Source organism: Suricata suricatta, chromosome 10, assembly GCF_006229205.1.
Source record: "Suricata suricatta isolate VVHF042 chromosome 10, meerkat_22Aug2017_6uvM2_HiC, whole genome shotgun sequence".
Classification (NCBI taxonomy): domain Eukaryota; kingdom Metazoa; phylum Chordata; class Mammalia; order Carnivora; family Herpestidae; genus Suricata; species Suricata suricatta.
In genome coordinates, this window is record NC_043709.1 from 19,343,170 (window position 1) to 19,366,805 (window position 23,636).

At 37.5% G+C, this 23,636-nt stretch overlaps 1 protein-coding gene across 3 annotated transcripts in view; it reads right to left on the minus strand.

Moving 5' to 3' along the window:
- Nucleotides 1–23,636, minus strand: part of UTP20 (UTP20 small subunit processome component) — a 95,757-nt gene that overhangs the window by 27,199 nt on the left and 44,922 nt on the right. For all 3 annotated transcript variants that reach the window (XM_029953638.1, XM_029953639.1, XM_029953637.1), the window contains exons 26-40: nucleotides 22,663–22,829; nucleotides 20,393–20,601; nucleotides 15,018–15,161; nucleotides 14,227–14,306; nucleotides 9,817–10,034; nucleotides 9,175–9,319; nucleotides 7,670–7,757; nucleotides 6,643–6,786; nucleotides 6,398–6,448; nucleotides 6,133–6,285; nucleotides 3,927–4,082; nucleotides 3,462–3,602; nucleotides 2,670–2,807; nucleotides 481–620; nucleotides 146–228 (exon numbers count right to left, since the gene is read on the minus strand). In XM_029953638.1, coding sequence (XP_029809498.1) covers nucleotides 146–228; nucleotides 481–620; nucleotides 2,670–2,807; nucleotides 3,462–3,602; nucleotides 3,927–4,082; nucleotides 6,133–6,285; nucleotides 6,398–6,448; nucleotides 6,643–6,786; nucleotides 7,670–7,757; nucleotides 9,175–9,319; nucleotides 9,817–10,034; nucleotides 14,227–14,306; nucleotides 15,018–15,161; nucleotides 20,393–20,601; nucleotides 22,663–22,829 — 2,057 coding nt within the window. The remainder of the gene's footprint in view (nucleotides 1–145; nucleotides 229–480; nucleotides 621–2,669; nucleotides 2,808–3,461; nucleotides 3,603–3,926; nucleotides 4,083–6,132; nucleotides 6,286–6,397; nucleotides 6,449–6,642; nucleotides 6,787–7,669; nucleotides 7,758–9,174; nucleotides 9,320–9,816; nucleotides 10,035–14,226; nucleotides 14,307–15,017; nucleotides 15,162–20,392; nucleotides 20,602–22,662; nucleotides 22,830–23,636) is intronic.

Below are 23,636 nucleotides of genomic sequence, written 5' to 3' on the forward strand. Positions count from 1 at the left end.
GCTTTTAGTTCCTCCTGACTCATTCACTGGTCATTGCTCTAAGCAGAAAAAGGTGATAAGTTGAATTTTGCCATCTTTAATTCATTATTATCAATTATCCAAGAACAGAGAGGAAATCTAGTTTAAAAAAGTTTTAAAAACTTACTTTCTTCATTCTGAATTTTTCTCATTTGTTCTTCAAGAGTTTTGTGGTCAAACTGGAATGCTTCTAATACTATTACTAGCAAACTGTTAAAAAAAGAAAGTACACAGAAATGTCTGATTCATAACATCATTTGATGATTAAAGTGAAGGTTTTAAAGACTTACAAACAGTAAAATTATTTTTTACCAGTTTTAGGTGTTTTTGACTTTAACAAACATTAGCATAACCTCATTAATAACACGGTAAAAGTAACCTGAGATTAGAGAGACCACTTCAGGAAATAATCCAAAATTTATACTTTAAAAACAAAGCAAAGGTAAGTTTGACTATACATACTTGACACCCAACTTTTGATTGATCTGTCCTGTTTGTAAGACATGAATGAAATGTTTCAAGTAATATACATATGCTGACCAAGAGAGATGTTTGCAAATAGCTCCAATAACCTCTGTGGCAGCAATGGTTATATTTTCATGCTGTAAAACAAATCAAGAACATCAACATAGAATAAGTATTTGCTAATAAAGAGCAAATTTCATATATTAAAAAAGCTTACACAATAGGTGATCAGCAATTATAGAAGGGAAAGAATGCCCAAACTATATCCCACTCCCCCCACCAGCTCTAGGAAAAGATGCTATCAATTAAAGGAAAGACCATCTTTAATTAAAGAATATTAACATACTTTGGACTTTTTTCCACTAAGATCTCCCTGATGGGTTCAAGCCTATAGATTGTGAATGAAGTAAAGTCAGTGTGTAGAAGTTAAACACTAACGTTAACTTTAATGCAGAGCTCAGCATTCAATAGTACACTGCCTTGGAGATGTCTCTTTCATACCATCATAGAGAACAGGGGCTGGACTTACCCTTATACTTTAAACTAGAAAAATAGACAAAAATATATGAAACAGCAGTTTTCAGACTTTGGACATCAAAGAGTACAGTACAATGCTCCCTGAGAGAAAGGCAACAAATGAAATGTGTCTTACAATTATCCTAATTCATTGTGTGAAGAGAACGGTCAGGTCACAGCAGAGGAGAAGAAACCCAAAAAGGGCCCAGTGGTCTGCATGAGGTAAGGAGGCAGAGAGGAAGCTGTGGCAGCCTGAGTCCACAGGGCAAAGCACCAGAGAAGAGAGGGTGACACAGAGAAGCAGGCTGCACAGCCATACCAAGAAGCAGAGAAATACCTCTCATGACAAGAAAAATCAACCAGTGGAAACAGACCCCCAAAGGACACAGATAACAGACTTATAGTAGACAAAGAAAGACAACTGATGAGATTACATTCTAAAAGACCATGAAGGGAAAGGAAAGCATAAGCATGTAAGGAGAGGCAAGATATAAAAAAGGCTCAAACTGAATGTTCAGAAATAGAAAAGACAGTTCTGGGAGGGAAGACACACTGGATGGGATTAACTGCTTGGGAGTCTCTCTCCCTCTCTCTGCCCATCCTCTGCTCATGTGTGGTCTTTCTCTCTCCCTCCCTCTCTCTGCCTGTCCTCTGCTCATGCGTGGTCTTTCTCTGTCTCTCCCTCTCTCTCTCTGCCCATCTCCTGCTCATGCGTGGTCTTTCTCTCTCTCTCTTAAAATAAACATTTAAAGAGATACATCATGTTAACATAAACCAAAACGAAATATAATTTTTTTTCCATCCACACCTCTTTCCCAATTTTACTGCCATCAAACTATAAATTGGTTGTGCTTACTGGCTCTTCACATCAGAATTTGCGGGGAGTAGTCTTTTATTTATGTAGGTAATTCTTTAAAATTTTTTGAAACAATAGGGGAAACCTAAACTTACACAAGCCCATGGGATCAACACAGAATAAATTCAAGTCACGGCTCCTGATATCACCTCAAATTTGCCTTAATTTCACTTTTAATGTAATCAATAAATATCACTATTGTACAGTGTGCCAGGCACTGTTTTTTTGGGCACTGTGTAGTCTAACAGTGAAGATATGCATAAGTTCAACTATTGATTCTCATTCTATGTCTTTGAGAAAGAAAACTACCTCACATATTCCCAGTTTACTTTCCTGTAATCTAGTGACAACAATCTCACCCCATCCCCGAAGGACTGAGCTGTGGTGAGGGTGAAGGTAAGATTATGTAGAGGACTTACAATAGGTCCTGTATCTGGTATAGTGCTAAAGAAAGGTAGCTATTGTGTAACTTCATTTCTTATGAGACATGTGGGAAACACTGATTCTGCTTATTAATGGCATTTACCAGAACTAAATCCTATGATACAAAAATAAAAGTATGGTGTAAGTAATATGATCATTTCTAAGAGGGGAAATATTCTGTGGCTGGCCTTTGCCAGCTAATAATAATGAAAATAAAAATAATAGCTACCATTTATAGAGCATTTACTGTGTGCCAAGTTCCATTCTAAGGGCTTCAGAGCAATTCTAAGCCTCTAATTATGGTGACAATATCAATATGGATGTCACCAGCCCCACATGCATTTTGGAAAAGTGTGTCATAGTATGGGCATCGGTTTAATGGTTTCTTTACCTTGAGCATTTTCTCATCAAAAATTGGAGTCATGGCATAAGGCATGATGTAATTCTGGAGAGATTTAGAAGACAGCACAACTTTGCCTTCCATCAGTTGTTTTGCCAGTTTCTTCAAGGCTCTTGCTCTTCTATGGATCTGTGAGTTAGATAAAGTAAGAATTAGCTACTGAATGAATTCATCTATGACCAGCTCCATTTCTGTATCATTTTTTTTAAGTTTATTTAGTTTGAGAGAGGCAGAGACAGTGAAAGTGGGTGAAGGGTAGAGAAAGAGGAGAGAGAGAGAATCCCAGGCAGGCTTCATGCTGCCAGCGCTGAGCCCCATGAGGGACTTGAACCCACGAAACTGTGAGTTCATGACCTGAGCCAAAACCAAGAGCTGGATGCTCAGTTGACTGAACCATCCAGGTGCCCCAGTATCATGTTCCTCTTGCATGAAGAGATTAAAGGAGTGAAAGCCCACGTGTTACATGAGCAAACACCTGTGCCTTGATTTGCTTTCAGAGATATAATCCATAGCATCTGTTTAACAATGGATACTGGAGCATTTAAACTTCTTAGCAAATGGCAGAGAAAGGTGACACTGTTATTGTGGTTTATGATACCATGGAAGAAAATAGACCCCAGAAAAATGATCATTTCCTGTGTTAATTTGATTGATAATCAAGAAGATCAAGGAATGAGAGGCTCAAAACTTTTTGGAAATGTATCTTTTTAAGTGAGACAGAACAGTTTGAAATGCTTATTTTATAGGCAGGGGAAAAAAGAACAGCACAGAACTGTCTTCTACCTGAATGTGTTTCATATTCTCAAAGAAGTCCATTTCTGGATCATGGCAATCAGTAAGCTGTACCAACTCTTTAAATTCTGGTTGATTTGGAAAAGTTTGAATTAAACAGGAAAGCACTGTGGTATAATCCTGTTGAATATTCTGCAAATGCCAAGTTGAGGGAAAAAATTTTTTTTTAAGAATTTGCTTTCTAAATACAAAGAAACAGAACAAAGCCACTACTATAATATATATATATATATATATATAAACCATTCCCACTGTAGACACGAACTGTAAAATCAGAAGTGATTGCTCTTGCTCTCCGTTAAAAGTTTGGTGAGTATTTATATAATCAAGTACTTTAATTAAATGTACTAACAAGACCAACTGCTTTTCAACAACAGCATAGGTAAGGAAAAACAAAAGCAAACTCACAAACAGTAGTACGGAAAAGACAAAAAATACAATTGCAAATGCCAATACCTCTGTCTGGCTCTTCAGTCCTTTCCTCAGTTTCTCCAGGAGTGAGCGATGAATGATTTCCCTATATTCTTTCTCTGTGACGTTCAAGGCGGCTAGCTTTTTGATGATACTCATCAGGCATATGCTGGCATTATCACTTAAAGACATGTCGCCTAACTAGAATCGGGAAAAAAAGCCCCAAATTATTCTGTGCAATATCTGTAATATGGAATGGTATTTCTCAGTGAAAGAGCTTCCCACTCCTCCATGTGAAAATCCCTCCTAATGTCCCACAAGGACATCCTACCTAAGGAAGAACCAAATGTAAGGTGGTGAGGAGCACGCAGGCCCAGCTCAGACACCGCAGCACATGGCAGCAAAGCACCCGCCACAGTGAGGTGGGGGAGATGAATGTTAATGCTTCCCAGGGCACGGAAAAGTTATGTTTACACTATACGGTAGTCTATTAAGTGTGCATTAGCATATGTCTAAAAAAACAAGGTACCTTCATTAGAAAATGTTTACCGTGATCTGTGATTCAGTTAGAATCACTGATTGTAGATCACCATGACAAATATAACAATAATGAAAAAGTTTGAAGTATTGTCGGAAATACCAAATGTGACACAAAGATGCAAAGTAAGCAAGTGCTGTGGGAAAAATGACGCTGACAGACTTGAAGCAGAGCTGCCACAAACCTTCAATCTGTAAAAAACAGCATCTGCAAAGTGTGATAAAATGAGATATGCCTGTGGTACAACGTTAAAAAATCACGCTTACTGAGGAGTCTCACTCCCATTTGGAAAATATGATGCAATAGAGTTTTTGATTAGTTTTATGTCTCAACACAAACAATAACCAGTTTTCAATATTCAGAGTCATGTGACCACTGAGAACACCTAAGTTGGCTGGGGTCATCCTGGTCAGCTGTGCTCCAGTTCCTGCTTCGAACAATGCAGGCAGTGGACGTGGAGAAAGTATTTCCAACCCAGCCAACCAGGCAGTGATTTGGAATCCTGTGTTGGAACTTGACAAAATATATGAAGAATTCGCTCTGAACAGAGAGATTACTTTTTCATAGATTATATCATTGTTGATATCTGATGAATAACTATAAAATGCCACAAAGATATTACTGATTACATGGTCAACTATAAATCAAGTGGTTCCATTTTCCCCATTTTTGGGTTTTAATTCAGTTCAGCAACATGCACTTAATTATAGTCCAAAACCTTTCTATTTCTATATCAATAGAAGAGGGCGAACTGTCAAATAATGTTACAAAACTGCAAAGAACTGAGATATAATTGAAATACTATAAAATTCACTTCTTAAAAAAGTGTCTATTTATTCTGAGAGACAGAAGAGTGTGAGTGGAGGAGGGATAGAGAGACACACAGAGTCTGAAGCAGGCTCCAGACTGAGCTGTCAGCACAGAGCTGGATGCATCGCTCAAACCCACAAACTGTGAGGTCATGACCTGAGTTGAAGTCAGATGCTCAACCGACTGAGCCACCCAGGGGCCCCTAAAATTCACCCTTTTATTTTTATTTATTTAAAAAAATTTTTTAATGTTTATTTTTGAGAGAGAGAGAGAGAGAGAGAGAAATGAGGGGCAGATAGAGAGGGAGACACAGAATCTGAAGCAGGTTCCAGGCTCTGACCTGTGAGCACAGAGCCCAATGTGAGGCTCGAACTCATGGACCATGAGGTCATGACCTGAGCCGAAGTTGGACGCTTAACCAACTGAGCCACGCAGGCACCCCTAAAATTCATCCTTTTAAAGTGTACAATCCAATGGTTTTTAGTATAAAGTCTTTTTGCAAATGTATTCACCACTATCTAACTTCAGAACATTTTCATTACCCTCAAAATAAACCCTGTGCCAATCCGAAGTCCTCCCTTCTCCAATCCCATTCCTCCCTCCCCCAGAAGCCTCTCTTAACACAGCCACTAATACACTTTCTGTCTTTATGAATTTCCCTATTCTAATACACAGCTTCTGGATTTTTCAGAGTGCTTCCACATATATTATTTTATTCAAAGTACTTATCTTCTAAATCAGAATAACAATATGGTCTTCACCATATTGCAAAGTATTCTGCAACTAAAAGAAATTTTACACAAAAGCCTTTGTCCTCAAAACACAAATTAAAACATTTGGTCATCCAGTTGTATTATCAAAACAATGAAAAACAACCCATAAACTTTTGCTATAAAAACCTACCTCCAGATTATAGAAACAATTATGCATAACTGGAATTAGGTAGTTAGCATCCACAGTCTGCATCTCTTTAATATAAGAGGTAATGGTCTGGAATGCTGAGAAGCGAACATCAAAGTTGATATCATCAAGATGTCTTTGATCAAAGGCGTTAAGCTACGAGAAATAAAAACACTGAAACACTGCAAACACAGACGAAAGTATATAAATCTTAAATAAAAAAATGATAATACTTCTGAAGTAAAACAGAAGTAAGACTTTCTCTTACCTGGACAACGTCAGTAATATATTTTAATCCACTCTCAAAATCAGAAAGAGTCTAAATGAAATGAAAACTGTGTATTATTATTGAATAAAACCTTAATTTCTCTGCCCTCCTCCCTCTAACTCCCTCCTTCCACTCAGATTTATACGAAACATCATATTGGCACCAAGAAAGCTGTTAAATATGTTACATATCATAGTTATCTTTTTAAAAAGGGGTGGTTAGGGGTAAAAACGAGTATCACAGACCTGGAAAACTGTACAAAGCAACTGTCTTGACAATTTATTCTTAAGAACTGAGAAGAGTTTTGCTAGAGGCTTAAGGAAGCTTGTAGGCTCCAGACAATGTCTTAACAGGTTTTGTACTGTCACCAAAATATCAACCTCTGTATCCTTAAGAAGAAAGAGAAATCACATTTCAGTAATTTATAAGACTGATCAATTTGGCTTTAATATTTAATTTTTATTATTTAATACTTAATATTATAGCCCAGAAAACATGTAATTATGAATAAGAAGCAAAAGTAGTAATTGGAAAAGTTATTTCATAGTCTTTTAAAAGTTCTTAGCATTGCAATGACATAAATTCCACAACAAAGTCCGTGAACAGTTTCTTCATTAATTCAAATAAAAAACACACAAGGCTTTGGAACATAATTTCTTCTGTGTTTAGTCCAAAAAGAGGAAAAAAAAAAAATGAGCCTGCTGAAAAAGAAATACACACTTCTGGTGTTCTACAGATCGGTGGTCTTCTACCCTGAATTACTATGTGGTAACAGATGCTTACTGTAATGGTTTTAGCCTCATACATGAGTTTGAGCATGGGAAGACTCTTTAACTTGAGATCGAACTAAGGTTTGAAAATCATATCAGAAAATTCTGAGCTATGCCTAAAATTATTATAGTCTGACTTTTCTTTCAGTCTTGCAACTGTGATCTATATTTAAGATTATATGATGTACTTTTTTGGGTTCCAGATTTGTTATTGGTCAAAGTCAGGAAAAAAAGTTTTGAAATGGATTAAAACTAAAGAAGGGAAATGAAGGGGTTAATAACACTTTTTGTTATGACTGATGATGGTGCTTCCACCTTCTTGCTTGCCCTCATTCCCACTTCTGTCCCAATTTTTCTTCTCTATTTTTATTTTTATATTTCTATATAAAGTCTTTTCACAAATACATCACAGAATCTAACCAACAAAGTTATTGTTCACAAATAAACCTAATAATAAAGTGCTGCTTCAGAGACAAAATAAAATAGAACTGCGACTCTGTACCTGAGCAATATTGCTACGGTGGAGGAAAGGGAGGAGAAGCGTAATGAGTAGAGAACTTTGTTCTTTGTCTTTCATGAACTTGCTGATCCTAGAGATGGAAAAAACTGGATATGTAAGTGAGATTGACAACTTAAGAGTACTTTTCTAAGAAGTTCAACTTTTTGTTGAAAAAACATGACACACACACACACACACACACACACACACACACACAGGTGGCTTTTATATGTTCATCTATAAAAAGTTGAAGTGAGAGGCGCCTGGGTGGCTCAGTCGGTTAAGCGCCCAACTTCGGCTCGGGTCATGGTCTCACAGTTCGTGAGTTCGAGTCCTGTGTCAGGCTCTCTGCTGTCAATGCAGAACCTGCTTCAGACACTGTGTTTCCCTCACTCTACTCCTCCTCCAGCCTTTCTCTGTCTCTCAAAAAGAAATAAACATAAAAAAATTTTTTTTAATAAATAAAAAGTTCAAGTGACTTATTTAGCAGTGTTCACTCTTACTTCTCTCCAACTTTAGGCACATTGCTACTATTCTTTGGTAGCATCTGGTTGTGTAGATGATGCTATGATCTGACAATCAGTAATTTCTTACTTTACAAAGAAACAACATTTTAAGTGCCAAGACTTATAGAAGGCTCTCTGTACAGTTTTCACTTTAATTACAATAGCCTTCAATGTAGTAATTATTTTTAGCTCCATTTTGCCCAAAGAAAATGGGAGACTCAGACAAACTGGTGTCACGTCACTAAGAAGTAGCAGAGCAGGACTTTCAAACTCCGGTCCTTCTGGTGCCTGATCTCTCTTCGCCTTTTCACACCACACAGCCTGGATCAAATTTAATGAGAGTATTTTGTGTGGTTTCCCATTCTGCATAATTTAGAAGTACAATAGTATAAAACATTTCAAAGAAGTTCCTAAAAAATTTTCTAATGTATCATTTTTTTGCTGTTGTTGCTGAGGTTAACAGAAAAAATAAACTTTTCACAGCTAAGGCCTGGAACAATTTAGAGTTTAAAATAGAAACATTTTTTGCACTCTGGTTTACCAACCTTGCTATAGAAATCACAGTTACATATTATTAGGTCTACTGCCAAAAAGAATCTTTAAAATCCTTGCAAGATCTTCTTGACTCTTAGAAAACAAAGCGATGACAACCTTATTTTTATCAATTAAACTAAAAAAATAAGGTATGTAATCTCACATACCTCAAAATTCTAGTTGAACAAAATATGCAAAGGCTAACTAAAATCTATTAGTCTACTTTAGAATTTTGAGGACTAGTTTCTTGTAATAAAATGAAGGTAGATGCTTTACATAAAAGTTTTTTAATGAATATTCCAGAAGAGAGAAAGAATTTTACATTAACTTATAATGGAGGGCATTTAAAATACTGAAAATCTTTTCAGCTTATTATCAGATTTAAATAATTGAAAAACTCAATATAATTTAGCAGAATTAAAACCATGGATAATAATGCTGCCTTCTAAGGACCTATATATCACTTACTTTGACATAATGCCAAGTTCCTTACTGACTTGTGCCCTATTCTTCTTCTTTTTCACCTTTTCTGCACTTATTGTGGTTTTGCTGAGATACTGGAGAATTGCAGGTACGTGAGGTAGAATTAATCTTCCTCCGATCGTGATAGACTCTGAAAAAAAGTGATGTTTTGATTTTAATGAATTATTCTCTTAAAGGATAATCACACACTATCTTCATAATGACAAGGAGAGCACTCAATTATCATAAACATTTAATAAATTCCAAGTTTAAAAATGAAATAACTTTTTTCTTAGTCGCAATAGCTGTATCACTAGCTAAATTTAAGTTTATATAAGAGACCCATGAAGCTTTCTTTAACCCATTTTGGGAAGTAGTAAAAGAACTGTTTGTACAATATGATAGGAAGAATTCAGAAACAGGACAGTGGAAGTCATTTGGTATTTCCTGGTGGACAGTTGAGCTTTCTGGAGCAGAAATCATTTGAATTTCTACAACTGCAAAGACAATTCAGGTTTTATAAATTGGTATTAATTTCTATAGAAAAAAAGTTCTCTTAATAATGTAAGTCATTAAAAGGATCAAGTTGTATGGCACAAATGCTAGCTCACAAACCTACGAACCATTTGCTTTGTAGAACACACGTACCATCTGCACTTTCAGTGTATTTGCACCCTGTTACCGGCAAGCTCAGAAGTGTTTCTGTGGGTTCAAAGTCTGGAAGGTTAAGAAGGTCATCAGCTATATCCATCACCAGGGAGGCTGTGGCTTCAGAGAGATTCTTCGCTGACAGAATTCCAAAGACGTTGGTCAAGATATCATACTCTGGGTGCCCAGGTTTCTGTTTAGCCAGTAAAGGGAAATACCTGCAAGGAAAAACACTCAGTCATCGTACTTCTCAGTATGTTTGTTTCTGAAAAAATGTTCCATATGCATTTTCGTAGGGAGGTTTTTTTTTTTTGAATCTGTGCTATCTGAATTTGCCGTTTCCAAGTCTTTCCTTTTTTTAATTTTTTTTTTTAATTTTTGAGAGACAGAGAGACAGAGCTAGCAGGGGAGGGTCGGAGAGAGAGGGAGGCACAGAACCTGAAGCAGGCTCCAGGCTCTGAGTTGGCTGTCAGCACAGAGCCCGGCCCGGGGCTCGAACCCACGAACTGTGAGATCATGACCTGAGCTGAAGTCAGGTGCTTAACCCTCATATGGAGTTTAAATACATATGTGAAGGAACATTAATAAGGTTACTCAAAAGGGAAGTTACTTTAAAATATAAAATATGATGGGTAATTGTAGACACCTCACCAACATTACGTTGTTTAGGCACTTTACGTACATCAATTAAAAGCCTTCTAGAATGTGAATGTTTATATAGCCACATAAAAACCAACATACTACAACACGGGAATTAAAGAGTACAGACCAAACAAGCATTTGCTGTATCAGGATACGCAACATTCAGAGATTAGGATCCTTTTGGGGAGGAGGTGGATGAATCCATCCCCAATGAAAGACTTGCACAAAGGATAAGATCATCCCACCCAGAGGAAACACATCAACGAGGGTAGAGAGCACAAAGGCTTTCCAGCCAATGGCAAACCAGCAAGTGTTTTGCATCAGGGACGTAGTCCTAATAATCAGCAGGAACCGAAAAAATGCAGATAATTTGGCTTTACTGACTAATCATCATTGGAAAAAGAGCTCAAGCATTTTTAGCATACCAACAGACTGAGGAAAAGCTCTAAGAGGTTATATCCATACATCTGTGTCTAAAAGATATTGGGCATAGTGTGGGTAGGCACCAAGCAGGATACTTTACACATTATCACCTCTATTATCCACGAGGTAGATACTTTATTTCCATTCTATAGGTGGTGACACTGTGGCTCAGAAAGGCCAACTCTGTCAAAGAACATGCAGTCATGCTAGGATTTGAAGCTAGGTCTGTGTGATTTTGGAGACTGTTCTCTTAACCACTACTCTATGATGTCTTAACATTTTTTTCAAGCACAAAAGGTGAAGGAACTGCTTCAATTGCTGGTAAAGTCCTTGAAAGAACCCATTCAAATCCAAACCAACATGTAAGTGACCAAACTGCATTTCTTGAACAGCAATGTAACTTGATGTCACAGTGTACTGGGCACACTCCACGCTTAAGTGTGTGGCCCTATCAGAAATTTCAGTCACTCTTTCAACCTGTAATGAATATCAACAAACAATGAATCATGAGGGGGAATAACAGTAATAGTGTGAAATGTCCTCTACCCTCAGGGAGCTTTAGGTAGGTCAGCTGTTAAGAGATGAGTGTAAAAAAGGCAGCAAGTGGTCACAAGCCCAGGACTGGAAAGCTCAGAGGAGGAAGAGGTGGAGCCGTGTTGGGGTCACGGCGGTCCTAACCAGAGCCGCCATGAGAGAGGGTGGCCAGGGACAGTCCTAGTTTATTTTAGTTGTTTTAGCTTAATTATTTATAGCATTTCTCTTCACCCTCAGGAATATAGTTGGGATTATATGACCTCTCTTGTTAATGAGTAAGCTTCTGTTGTTTCAAGTTCACTTAATTTCTGAGACAATTTAACCTTAATTGTAAGCTTAAAGATACTGGCGGTAGTTCAGCTCTACCTCATCTGTCGAAACACAAAGCAAACTAAAATGCTAGACTTCTCTGCAGATGAAAACCTGCTTAAATGTCTAACTGACACTATGTAAACTGTAACCACACTTTGAAATTATTATTATTATTATTTTTTTTTTTACTGAAGAGTAAACCTTACCATCAGTTGGTTCTGAAATACTCATTCTTTAATTCTTCCACACACAGCAACAAATGCATTATTTATTGTCAGGGAGATTTGAAGTGAGATCAGTCCTTCAAAAGATTTCTTTCAGGTTAAGTGTTACATAGAAAATAAGCCACATTACTCTGTGCCTTCTATTTTCTTCCAACCCACAGTGAGAGAAACTGCAGAACACTGGCGAAAGTGGCATCCAGTGATGTGGATCTATACCTTAAGAGAGGACCCAACTAATAAAAAAAGGCAGTCACTATCGCCAAGTCTTCTTATGTGAAAATTCCTTCACGGTTCATTTGCATAAAAATCATACCACTGTAAGACATTTCTCAAGTATGCCTATGAAGTGCTGCTTACAAACGTCCAGTTATAAGACAAGATGTGAAACTGCTTTCTCAAGTTGGGAAATAAATGAAAAGAGTCCTTATTACCAGTAAAAATATTTTAAACAGGTTTTCCTGAGGAAGACAACATCAAGGTCTCTGGTTTATTTCTGATGACTATTTAATACATGGGGAAATGTTCATTATAATAATGTTACATGAAAAAAATCAGAAGCTGGTTATACAGTAGGATACCAATTTTGTACAAATGGATGCCAACATCCTAAGATCACATAGTCAATAATATTTTTTTTTTAATTTCCACCTTTCATTCTTCAAAACAGATCAGGGCAAACTCAAGTCTGTTTCCATCACTGAGATAAACAACAGAGGTCTCTATACTCCTCAGTGAACATGCATTGGGTCGGTAACACAAGCACCTCTATAGCATCTGTACATGAAGGTCCTGTAAATGGCTCATAACGTCCTCAAAAGAATGTTGATTTATGACCATGAGAGCTGTATGTATACTTAGATGTAGCTCTGTCAAGAACAGAGGACATCTAGAAAACATAAAAAGCCTGTGAAATTGTTCTGATTTTAAGTGGGAAGTGGGAAAAAGACATAGAATGCCAATTACAAATCTGTTTTTATTTTTAAGCAAGCATGCAAAAAAAAAAGTCATGTTTATATGCTGGTGTAACTACAGGCAGGCCTGGGTTTTTTGAAAGTTCATGTTATGCCGCTTGGCTTTTATAAAAAAAGCGGTAAGTGAAAACAGCCTTTGCCAATTTGTTCTGCAGTGAGCCATTACGGAGGCGGCGTGCACCCTGAGCCACGAGGAGGCCCCCGCCAGGCTCCTTCACTGGAAACCACACTCACATCTCAGCATCCAGCTGCCACAGCTGTGAATTGTGTCTGTGAGCATCTGGCTTTATCTCAATTTATTTTGTGTATCGCTTGTTAGATGTGACCCAAGGTATCAGAAAAGCCTATGAGAGGTTATTTTTGGATCTAGGAATGCTAAAATTTTTTTCCATGTAAGTTAATAGTAACAGTAATTACTTCTTTGCTTTATGCCATTTTGGCTTATGAAAAGTTTCATAGGACACTCTACTTTCAGAGAGCTGGTGAAACCTGTATCTGCCATGTTTCACATTGTTTTTCCCTTTTCCAGGCCAAACCAAACTACTGAAATAATTACAACACAATGGAGGAACATCTCTATTGATTCCAATACTTTTAATTTTTAATGAAACTATAAAGCTAGCAAAAATGAGTAACTTTTGCTATAATTATGCTCTACAACTCTAACTTAAACTACAAAATGTTATTTTACCTACTTACTTATTCCCCCTTTTTAAAATTTACAAATAAAGACTCCAAAGGTATATCAGAAAAAGTATCTCTTCCCAGCTCTGGGGCACCTAAACCTCCACATGCTACAGTAACATTAATAGTTTCCCATGTATCTCTCTAGACATTTTTTTCTTTAACTTTTTACTTATTTTTGAGAGAGGGAGACACACGTACACACACAGAGCAGTGAGCAGGGGAGTGGCAGGGAGACGGAGAATCCCAAGCGGGGCCTGAGCGGTAAGCATAGAGCCAGACATGTGGCCTGATTCCAAAAACCGTGAGATCGTGACCTGAGCCTAAATCAAGAGTTGGATGCTTAACTGGCTAAGCGACCCAGGTGCCCCTCCTTCTAGACATTTTCTACTTCATTTTATATTTATACACATGTACAGTTATTTTTCTTGGATTATATTGTTCATAGTTTTCTTTAAACTATGTATTTTGAAATTCAGTGACCTTATTCTCTTTAACCATACCAGTCCTACTTCATTGTATGGAAAGACCATAAATTATATTATTAATTCCCTTGACGCATTTTGGCTAGACTGGTCTAAAACACTGTCCTTTTTAAAGGCAGGGAGGAAGGGTCATACCTCGCATTTCTGCTCCAGATACTAATTAGTTTCAGCAGAGGAGTGGGAGAATACTGACTCTCAGATCCAAGCTTTCTGATCTAGGATACAAAATGAAAACAGAATACAAAATAAAATCACATGCAGAATTGTGGAAAAAATAAGTAAAGAGCAGAACTAGTACAAAAATCATACCCGAGGATAAAGAGCCAAAGGACAGAGATTAACATTTAAAGGACAGACGGAAGAAAGAAAGGAAAAAAAAAAGGAGTCCAAAATAACATCCACACAGGGAAAATGGCAAAGGTGGAGCAAGGAAGTGCTAGACTCTGGAAAGGAATGAGGTACTTTATAGGTTTCAATTGGGTAGAAATGACAGAGCTCTAAGTAACTAGAAATCTTTCCTAAAATCAAGCCCCGTTTATTGTCTTTTTAGCTACAGTTATCCAGGTCTGGTCAAAGTGGTTAGAAACAAGGAAATATGTAACAAGAACACCTGTGCATTTTCCCTTACGCTTCTCAAAATACAAAGGCACATTATTGAGGGGATATGACAGTTATATTCCATTTACTTAAGAGACACATCATATTCAAATTAACTTTGCGTATAAATGTCATGGTATTATAGAAACCAGCTCCTGAGCTTTAGGTGGTAGTGGAGGCAAAGAAAAGTGTTCTAAAGCTCCGGAAACAAAGGAAGACTTGGTGTAAAAGAAAAGACCAGGATATGTCTGGGGGTAGACTATGCTGGTTAAAGTAAAAACAAGGCAAGAAGCAGAAGATATCCAGCAGAATGTAGTAACCAAGTTTACCTGGGGCCAAACCACACCATGAAATACAGCATCAATTTCTTCTGTTCTGAATTGGTAAGACTCCCAATCCAAAAAGATGTCAGTTACCATTTTGATTCCAAGCCGTCTTAAATTTTTCAGTGGGTTAATAAACCTGAGCTGTATCTGTAAAAGAAAGATCTTCTTTAAAAAAAAAAATCATATTTCAGGGCACCTGGGTGGTTGTCAGTTAAGCATCTGACTTTGGCTCAGGTCACGATTTCCTGGTTCGTGAGTTTGAGCCCTGTGTCAGACTCTGTGCTCACAGCCCAAAGCCTGGAGCCTGCTTTGGATTCTGTGTCTCTGTCTCTCTGTCCCTCTCCCACTCATGATCTGTCTCTCTCAAAATAAACATAAAAAAAATTAGAAATAAAACAACATATTTCCTTTTTATCCTTGATTCCTCAGGGAGGCACGCTTGCTAAGATGGCTAAGAATCAAATTGGAAATCCTGTTATTAAGTCTATTGCTTTTTTCATTGAACAAGATAGGAAAGCAGAGACTTATAACCCAAATGGGGAGGTGTGCTCCGTTATCACTGCCCAGTAAAATCACATTAAAGTATCCTTAAGGGGAAAAAAACTCACGAGTGTAACAGCTGTTTTGTGTCCTACATTGTTTTATTTCTTTATCCCTGTAACTGTCTCAAATAAAATGCTGATTTCTTCCTATGAACAGAACATTCTAAATAAAACTTTTTTTTTTTTTTGCCATCAGAATGCCTTAGATTAAGGGGGGGAAAAAACCTAACCTAAACCTTTATTTCAAATGAAGTCACTTTCTTGTTTTCAAACTTATTTTTTTTTTTTACTTTTTTTTTTTGAAATGAGGAGTTTTCAATTATTCTTGTTAAAAAATTAGTCTAGGGGACCAAAGAATGTATGGTCTCTCTATATGGTGGGATACTTCACACAGTATAAATTCAGGCATGGGATGATCTGAAAATATATAGTTCAAAGAAAAACACAATATTGAAAAAAAAAAGATCAAAATTTGTCTTTAGATGCACAGAGGCTAGAGTGGGTGGATGTTTGAATTAACAGCAAACTTCCTTCATAACAAATACTGCTACCTCTGCCACATCTCCTTCCATATAAGTTACAAAATTACAGTTAGGTGGCCAGTTTGTTCAGGCTCAGAGTAGAGTAGTTTACTGAGCCCCCACCAATGAGTCCAATGGCATGACAACCATAGTTCTGACCTTAGCTTAAAATCTAACTAAAGGAAAACATACTGTGTGACAGACTGAAAATGCTGAAGACAGTCAATAGGGGAGGAACTATAAATTTGAAAAGAGAAATAAATGCCTCATGGGAGAGGCAGAATTTCTAGGGGATCTTAAAAAATGAAGAGGGTTAGGCCAGGCAGAGAGATAGAGCAAGTTTGCTCCCAAGCATGGAATGGTATTAAGAATCAAACAAATGGGTAAGGTGCAGCCCCTAATTGCTTTCCCATTTCATTAATACACTGTGAGCCCTAGATATATAGTGGCAACTTATTTTTACAAGTGACCTTAATTACCTATGTTGAAACCTAAAAACCACCCCGAAATTTAAGAAAATAACACAACACCCTAATATAATGAATATCAAGCTTTATAGCCATGATATTATGAAGAAAAGTAACGGGGGGTTATGTGTCATGAAAATTGGACACTCTGATCAAGAGAAGTATTTGAATCTAAAACAACACATTTTAAATTCAAGTGAATGAGAACAAAAATATTATTACTTTGCCATGCAAGTCTGAGGAATCATCGTATTTCATATAGCCAGCAGGTTTCTACCATCTATGTGTGGCTAATTATCTCTTTATAGCAATTACAACGACAGGAAATAACAGGCAAAAACAAGGTGATCCAGTTACAGCTCATTCTGCTTTGCTTCAGTTCTGGTGGCACTATTTTCATTACGAGCTCTGTGATGTTTGTTAAAAGATAAAAACTATTACTTACATTTGAAAAAATAGGGTATGATGATCCCCTGGAGCAAGTAAGAAGCTAACCTTAGCAAGTATGATGCCAAATCAGACACCCCCACCTTTTTCCTCTTCCCACTAGGCACCCTCCACATTGGGTACGATCTACACATTCCACTTAATTCGTGTCTACAGTGTCAGCTGCCCAGTTTACTCGATAATTTTAGTAAACTTGAGAAAAGCCCAGAAAGTGAGCAACTGGAGACTTCTGTTCCAAGAGGAATAGTCTTGACAGAGTTCTTGTACATTTAAAGGTTACTCCATTGTTTAATTGTTCCAAAATAATAAAACCAAAACCCTTATCATATATATGTCAGTGTCAATCAATGCTTTAGAGGAACTAAAAGACACACACACACAAATAAAAATCTAAAAAATGTATAACAGTTCAAAGATACAAATGGAGAAGTTTAACTCACTTAAGCAGTATTACTGTGCAATAATTCATTATAGCACCTCAAGGAATTCTTTGAACTTGTCCAAGAACGTTAAAAAAACCCTCCAAGCTGTCAAAAAGCTTGGCACCTCACTAACTAATGATCTACGGAATTGCATAATTGGTCTTTGGAGTTCCTGTTGACTCGAGAGTAAGGCTGCATTACTGGGTAACTGCTTCTAAGGCTTCTAAGTTAGGCAAAAAGTCAGAGAACTTACACAGAGTTTATAAAACCTCTAACCTTTCACAACTTAATATTTCCATGTATATATAAAGTCACTATCACTCCCTACCAAGCATAAATGAAAATTCGCACAGAATTCCTCCTATGGCCCTGAAGCTCTCAAGTAACACAGAGAGAAGAATTTTCCCAGACCTCTTTTCACCTTCCACTGTTGCCCCACCCCACCCCCAAGCCTGTGTTTCCACAAAGCAATCAAAATGAAATTTTAAAAACATCAAACAGACCTCATCACCCCCCGGCTTCAAACCTCTTCGAGGTTTCCCAGTACACTTAGGAGTAAATCCAGCTCAGAGCCTAAGAGGCCCTACCTAGCTCTCGACGTTAACTGTCCCTCCTTGTGCTTTAGCCATCTTGCCCTTGTGTCTGTTCTTAGAATGTGTCATGGCTGTTCTACCTCAGGGACTACTGATGATATCTGCTTAAAATGTTTTCCTCATAGCGCGGGAGATCTAAGTTCAAATACCACCTCCTTAGAGAAGGCACTGACCACCCTAGTGAAAGCAGTGCCATCCACTCTGTTTGTCACTTCCCATCACATCCCGATTTTATTTTAAAATTTTCCCATCCTCATGTCTCTCAACGTGCTCATGTTTTCCTCTACTTTTATGAATATATGGAGGGTATTCCTTTCTAACAGCTGTTTTAAGTTTTTGGCCAATTCTATCATCCATGCCACTGCTGGGTCTGCCTCTACTGTGTTTTCTTTCCTTATTATGAGTAAAATTTTCATCCTCCTTGGCATGGCTGGTAAAACTTGACTGGATGTCAGATACTGTGAATTTTATTTTCATTTAAATCTTTGAAAGCTTTTGAGTTTACTCAAAACACTCAGATGCAGTTACTTTACTTGGGAAATTAGTTTTTGTAAGCTTTGGTAGGTGTTGCCAAGACAGTGAGGCAATCCCCTGCCTAGGACTCTTCCTGGTGCCTCGGGGATTATGAGCTTTCTGCTCTGGCTGCTGGGAATTTGAGCTGCTCCTCGCCTTGAGTTAGTCGGCGGACTGTTCTCTGCCCGCTGTGGTTTTTCCGTGTCTGTTCAAGACGGATCAACAAGGACTAGATCTGGCCTTCCTTCTCAAACAACTAAAACACAGAACAGAAAATATGAAACGATTTCCAGATACTAGACCGCAGGCAGTAAAGGACAATAAGCCCTGGGACAGATGAGGTGAGTCCTTAACATTCCCCAGCTTCCTGCTTGGACTTCCAGGATTAGGTGTGAGAAGGCAGAGCCCAGGCACAGCAGCGAGAATTCGCAGGCAGAGTACCGGGGAGACAGCTCCACAGAGAATGACTCACAGATCTGCAGAGGGTCTCATTTTCCCTCTCCGGACACCCCACAAACTGACATTATTCGAATTGTCTGTGCATTTATTTATTCTTTTTCTCCCCATCACACTGAGTCCTTACCTGTCTCATTCCCCACCTAGAATGATGTCTGATCAATAGTAGGTAGGTGTGAAATAAGTATTTATTGAATAAATGAATGGATGGGAATTTTTGTTTGCTTTGTTCACTGTTCCATCTCCGGTGCTCAGAACAGTACCAATCACATGGCAGGGGCTCAATTAATGTTTGTTGAGGGAATGAATGAAAGAATAAAGAAAACAAAATGGTGCCTGAAAACATATAGGGTGTGTTCTAAATCCCTGGAGCTTGGTAATCAGAGAATATCATTTCATAACTAAAGCAGATTTATATCCACACATAGCCCCCAAAATAGCATCATATTTTGGCTATCAATTTTCAGTGATCATGACCATACCTGAAAGACAGTTCACTATGCATATCCATTAATAAAATGAAACAGATTTTGACCCAATTAAAACTGAGAATCAACAGAAATGGAAGTCTAGATCTTCAAGTCTCACTTCTCTAAGAAGCCTTCAGTCCATAAAGACATTAACTTTCCCTAAACCTCCCAGAGAATATACTTATGCCCATATACTTATTTCAACAGAACATAAATATATTTTTCTTTAATACAATTCTGAAAACATTTACTGAGCACCATCTTGTGAAGCCTCTGGCATTGAGTTAGCTGCCTGGTCTCACTGTTTATCTTTATTCAAAACACTGTACTCACAGTAAACAAGCACGTACTTTTAAAAGACCTCTGGGCAATTCTTATCTCAAAATAACAAGGATGACGGTAACAGTATTCTGTTCATTCTCCAACCATTCTGGATAAATGAGAGTTGGAAGATGTCCAATACCTCTAGGCTCTTGAAATTAAAATGTGAGACATCAGCTCAGCTATCCCCAACTTTAGTTTCTGAGTGTATATAGAACTAACTCACACGCTACCTCTTAAACCTTTTTAAAATATACAAGTGACATACAGCTGACCCTTGAAAAACACAAAGGTTGGGGTGTTGATCTCCTGAGCAATCACAGGTCCATGTGTAACTTTTGACTCCCCCCAAATTTAATTACTAATAGCTTACTGTTGACCGGAAGACTTACCAGCACCATATATCATATGTCAATTAACATATATGTGTATGTATTATGCTTTGTAATTCTGTATTCTTACTTTATAATAAAGTCAGCTAGAGAAAAGGTTATTAAGAAGATTAGGAAGAGAAAGTACATTTACATACTGTACTGTATTTATCAGGAAACAAAAAATCCCTTTTGCAAGTATACCCATGCAATTCAAACCCAGGAAGAAAAACATCTATGGTAAATGTCGCTTACCTTCTCTCGCTGGTCAAGGATGTGTGAGACTGTGGCTGTCATGCACAGCAGTATCTGCAAAATCTTTGGTAAGTAGGCACTGATCAGATGACTAATGTTCTTCAATACTATTTCAAGGCTATTTAAGATACCATGCTGACGACCTAAAGGAAGAACTTTAGACAAATCCAAATCTTCTACTGCTTGAATGACTGCAAACTGGCATTCTCCTAGTGAAACAGAGAGACCAAGTAAAAGAATTATGTTACTCTCCAATTACAGCTTCCCTTTCAATTTCCCTCAGTGATATTTTCTACTGTTAAAACAATTTATAGATGATGATGTACTTTCCTAATATATTTTCTCCTGATTCTCTTATCAAAAATTTATGAGCTAAGCACAGCAGATTTTAGTATTATCACTTTATAGATGAGGAAACTAAGAATAAAAGAGAGAGAAGCTTGTGCCAGAACCTAGTCTCTAAGCCCAGTTCCTACTTAGACTGTTCCTCAAAACCTGAGTTACTAAGTCTTCATTCCCCCTAGCAATTTTCTATATACTCTCAGCTTTCACTGTCTATGGCGATTTGAGCTGTTTCACAGAAAATGTCCCCTATTTAGAAGCTTCTTAAATGCTGAGAATCAAATATTTCCTCTTGTATCCCCTAGTGAGTAAATAAAACAGAAGTTCTTTGTAAATGGGCACCAAAATTGATTTCATAATTTACTTAGAAGACTTGAATTATTGCTTGAGCTTTACTTCAAACCAACTGGCATGAAATCATGAGCTTACTAATTCATACACCTAAATACAGTATGCCTATAAAAGTACCATTTACAGCCACCCTCTTACAATGGAGGCTTTTTCACTGAACAAAAGCCTTTATATTCTTTTGTGGGGCAATATACTGAATGAAAACATTTTAACAGTTGAGTCCATTATCATAAAAAATACAAAACGTAATGCAACACATCACCCTACATATAAATACCTATGTTTGCCTAAAGCAAAGCAATTATGGGATCACAGCAGAAGTTCTCTAGTCAGAAAGATCTACCACTTTCTCCCCTTCTTTTTTTGTTCTTGTCTTTTCTTTCTTTCTCCTTCTTTCCTCCTTCTTTCTTTTAAGATCTACCACTTCCAGGGCACCTGAGTGGCTCACTTGGTTGAGCTTCCAACTCTGGATTTCAGCTCAGGTCAGGTATCTCACAGTTGGTGAGATCGAGTCCCATGTTGAGATTGGGCTTGAGATTCTCTCCCCCGCCGCCCCCGCCCCCCGCCCCGTCCCTACCCTGTTCCTACCCTGCTCACACGCTCACTCTCTCTCTCTCACTCTTTTTAACTTTCAAAATAAACTTAGAAAAAATGATCATTTTCTACCTGAGTGGCTGTAAGTAAAATACTAAACTCTCTAAGCCTAAGTTTCCTCATGTGTAAAATGGGACCAGTCAAGTAATGATATCTCATGTGGTTATTTTAAGGATCAACTGAGTTATATGGAAAGGGACTCACCATAATGCCTGGCATGGAGTAAGTACTCAATAATGTTAGCTATTATTAATATTAATTACTAACACTGCATACCAGAGAACAGACTACAGAGCATTTCAATTCATGTTTATATACTTATTACATCCACTTTACTTAGATGGTGAGGTTAAAGTGTCCAGGTACAGAAGGCATTCAATTAATCATTACTCAATAGATGAATGTCTTAGTGAATGACTAAATATCAAGACAATTAAAATTAATTTATCAGCATGCTCTAAGTTTCTAAGGAGAAACGTATTCATTGCATATGGGTAAGTACCATTTTTCAAATGGCCTAAATGCACAACAACAAAAACGGACATTTTCTTTCTTTCTTTCTCCCTTCCCATTCCCCATTCCCTTTCCCTTTTCCTTTCTTTTCCTTCCTTCCCTCCCTCCCTCCCTCTCTTTCTTTCTTTTTTATTTAAAGATTTTATTTTTTCTAGGTAATCTCTACATTCAACGTGGGGCTTGAACTTACAACCCCAAGATCAAGAGTCACTTGCTCTACCGACTGCACCAGCCAGGCTCCCCCAGAAAAATACACATCTTCTAATCAGGGGCATACTGACACATGGAGGATGATGACCCTCTGCCTATTTCAATCAACATTTCAAATGAATTACACTTCAGCCAAAAGTCTCCCACTGAGATTGGGAGGAGCAGTCCCATGAGAAAGCTGTCCAGGAGCACAGGAAACAGCCTGAGAGAGCACAAATCTGCAGCAGACAACACACATTCAGGGTGGCCGGGAGAGCTACCATTCTTGAAGTGCTTCACGGGGTCAAACAGCAGGTCCAAGAAGGTCTGGATCTCCTCGGGTTGGGTCCCAGCGAGGAACCTCAGAACAATGGACATGCGGGTGCCTGAGGCAGATTTCCCCTGAGTTTTACTCCCAGTCTTATTCTTCATTCGGCCATACAAAATTCTAAAAAGTTAATTCAAAGAATATTATTTTGTTTGCACATGAATCCTGAAACATAATACTAGTCATTTTGTTTTCCTAAAAGCCTAGAATAACAAGTCAACAGACTTAAAAGGATATATTATAAAACAAGGAAGGATGTAAACAGAAATTTGTTACTTAACATACAAAATTTAGAAAAACAACAACCAACAAGGCTGAGGGAAGCAGGAAAAAGGAAATAATTAAGACAAAAGGTCAAAAGGTGGTTCTTTATAGGAAGAAAAAAGCAGTAAAATAGGCAAGCCAACGATAAGTATAATCAAGGAAAAATGAAAACAAGAATATATAGATTAAAAGGAAACAAGTGAATATGACTCTAAGTAAAATAAGGAAACTGGCAAGATTTCAATTAAATGGGGAATTTTCTGGAAAAGAAAAAAATGAAAACACCGAAGTAAAAAGGAACTTAAGAAAACCTGAATAGAACAGTAATCATGAGTAAACATGGAACCCATATAGTTTTTCAGATGAATGTTTTAAACGTTCAAGGAGAACTAATTCCCATGCTATAAAGTTTCATAGCTGAGAGAAAGAAGGAAGTCTTTTTTCATTTATGAAGGTGGTATAACTATGATACTGAGTTCAGCTAAGGAATAAAAATAAAATTATACACCACTCTTGCTTATAAACATAAAATCCATTCTTTTCTTTTTAAAATTTTAAATGTTTATTTATTTTTGAGAGAAAGAGACAGAGAAAGAGTGCGCACACTCATGCACACACACATGCACGAGTAGGGAGGGGAAGAGAGACCAGGAGACACAGAAT